The 2,748-nt window shown below is 37.4% G+C and overlaps 1 protein-coding gene across 1 annotated transcript; it reads left to right on the top strand.

The window, feature by feature from the left end:
• Positions 1–856: 856 nt before the first annotated feature.
• Positions 857–2,476, top strand: LOC127845983 (uncharacterized). The gene is made up of 2 exons (XM_052377162.1): positions 857–1,032; positions 2,248–2,476. Exons 1-2 carry the CDS (start codon positions 857–859, stop codon positions 2,474–2,476), a joined length of 405 nt encoding a protein of 134 aa, XP_052233122.1.
• Positions 2,477–2,748: the final 272 nt, after the last annotated feature.

Below are 2,748 nucleotides of genomic sequence, written 5' to 3' on the forward strand. Positions count from 1 at the left end.
TAAACTTATGTATTTAAAGTTTTTTTATTTTTATTTTTTTTTATTTAATTTTTTTTTGTTTTAGGGGAAAAAATGAAGTCTGGGGGAAAATTTACCTGCTGAGGGGAAAAAAAATAATCCGCGGGGAAACGGCCGATTTTCGGCGGGTCCCAAAGAAGGAAAAAAAGCCCTGAGGTCATTCTTCAAGGTCAAATGTAACTTTTTAAATATTGAAGATAGCAACTTGATATTTTTCATGCATTTGTATCTCTTGGAGCTGAATATTTGTGGTAAAAGGTGAAAATCAAGGTCATTCTTCGAGGTCAAATGTCAAATATTCCGTCCGTCTGAAAATTTTAACATTGGCCATAACTTTTTAAATATTGAAGATAGCAACTAGATATTTGGCAGCCATGCATGTGTATCTCATGGAGCTGCACATTTTTGAGTGGTGAAAGGTCAAGGTCATCCTTCAAGGTCAAAGTTTGAATGCATGTAGATGGCTTCAAAGTGGCGCAATAGGGGGCATTCTGTTTCCAACGAACACATCACTTTTTTTTAAAGAAATGCTTAAAACTCCACTGAATACTGCTTTAATACCCAAAAAGATATTTTACCCTGACAGTTTCATCGTATTTACATGTACACGTCATGTATATTATTACACTGATAAAACATGTATTATGGAATCAAGAAAAATACCCTTTCTGCTGTAACCAAAATGGGAAAAAAAGATTGCAAATCCAGAAATTTGACGCAACATAGAACAAGTGAGATAAATATTAACAAAGATAAGCTTGCTTGTCTCGAACATAGCAATGATGACTATTTTTCATAATATTCAATAACAAATGACAACTCAAAAAAAATATTGCAAATGAAAACCAATTCCAAATTGAAGATCTTATTTTACTATGCAGGTGCAAAGTATGTGTCTGACCGGAAGGGCTTTAGAAAGCTGCTGCATCAAGAGCTGATGTCAGGTTGTTACGACATATTGTACCTGCATCTTGGCTCTAACGATGTTTGCTGCAAGGATAGCGATTTCTACCGGTATGTTGAACAGAAATTTTTCAGTTTTAGTTTTTATTTAACCTATTTACCTTAGCTTTATTGCATCGAACGCACTATGCTTATTGAGACACTCGAGTCTGTTCCTGGGAAGAACCAGAACTTGGTGTTTATGGAGAAGATAATGAGAACCTCCTAACTCCCTATCACTAGGCGGACACCACATCCACTACTCCATTATGCTTTTACATTGGCCTGTATTATTGAATGTCCACACCAACCCCCTAACTAGAAACCCTGGATCCGCCACTGAACAGTTTAGCAGCATGAATAAAAATGAGCTTGATCAACTTAATATCATTTTCTGATTAGATTTTTTTTGGATTGGCATTTTAATGAAATAAAATAAGTTAGTTTCTCAAATAATTTTGTAGTTGTTTGTAACTTTTTATGCCCCCGGTAGGGTGGCACATAGAAGTTGAACTGTCCGTCAGTCAGTATGTGTGTCAGTCTGTCTGTCCGTCGGAAAAAACCTTCAACGTTGGCCATAACTTTTGCATTATTGAAGATAGAAAATTGATATTTGGCATGCGTGTGTACCTCATGGAGCTGAACATTTTGAGTGGTGAAAGGTCAAGGTCATCCTTCAAGGTCAAATGTCAAATATATGGCGTCTGTCCGTCCGAAAACTTTAACATTGGCCATACCTTTTTCAATATTGAAGATAGCAACTTGATATTAGGTGTTCACGTGTATCTCATGAAGCTGCACATTTTGAGTGGTGAAAGTTCAAGGTCTAGGTCATCCTTCAAGGTCAAAGGTAAAAAAAAATACAAAGCGGCGCAATAGGGGGCATTGTGTTTCTGACGAACACATCTCTTGTTAATAATTGTTTGTGATGGGAAGATAATACAATGAGCAACTAATACCATTACCTTATTATCCCTCGCCATAGGCGGAGGGAGATTGTTTTGGGGTTGTCTGTCCGTCCGTCTTTCCATCTGTCCGTCCAGCACTTTTGTGTCCGGAGCCATATCTTGGAAGTGCTTTGGCGGATTTCATTGAAACTTGGTATGAGTATATATATGGATAAGAGGATGATGCACGCCAAATGGCATCGTACACCATCTGTTAATAGCAGATTTATGGCCCTTTGTTTCTTAAAAAATTCTTCTTTAGTGTCAAATATAACACTTTTGTGTCCAGAAGCATATTGGCAGGGTATATCAATTCAATGACTTTGCTTGTTATGTTTAGTTGTGTGACAGAGATCCTTGATGTTGTATTCAGTGTGTGCACTGAAATTAACGTGGTGCTTTGCGAGATTCTTCCACGTGATTTGGATGTGAGAATGTTTCCCCGATGGCCACTCTCAGGGGCACAGTTGAGGAACTACTGCCAGTGGATAAGGAGCGCAAACAGCATGCTGTGGGAACTGAGTCACCATGTGCCTTTTGTGAGATACATGGACTATGGAGCAACTTAACAGGTAAAGGGAATGATCTAGAGTGAAATAGGAAGTTTCTCAGCAACTGTTGCATGGAATTTCATCATCATGAAACTTAAAATAAATATATGCATCATTATACTGCGGCGGACCAATCCCAAATTCTGTTCAGACATCCTTCTTTGCTCAAGAGATATGCCCCCTTAATTGGTGAAAATTGACTCATTGAGCAGTTTTGTTGCAATTACTGGTTTCTTAATAACTTTTACATGAAATATCATGAATTTTAAAATAGATGTATTACTTTGTGG

Source organism: Dreissena polymorpha, chromosome 9 (genome assembly GCF_020536995.1).
Source record: "Dreissena polymorpha isolate Duluth1 chromosome 9, UMN_Dpol_1.0, whole genome shotgun sequence".
Lineage (NCBI taxonomy): Eukaryota > Metazoa > Mollusca > Bivalvia > Myida > Dreissenidae > Dreissena > Dreissena polymorpha.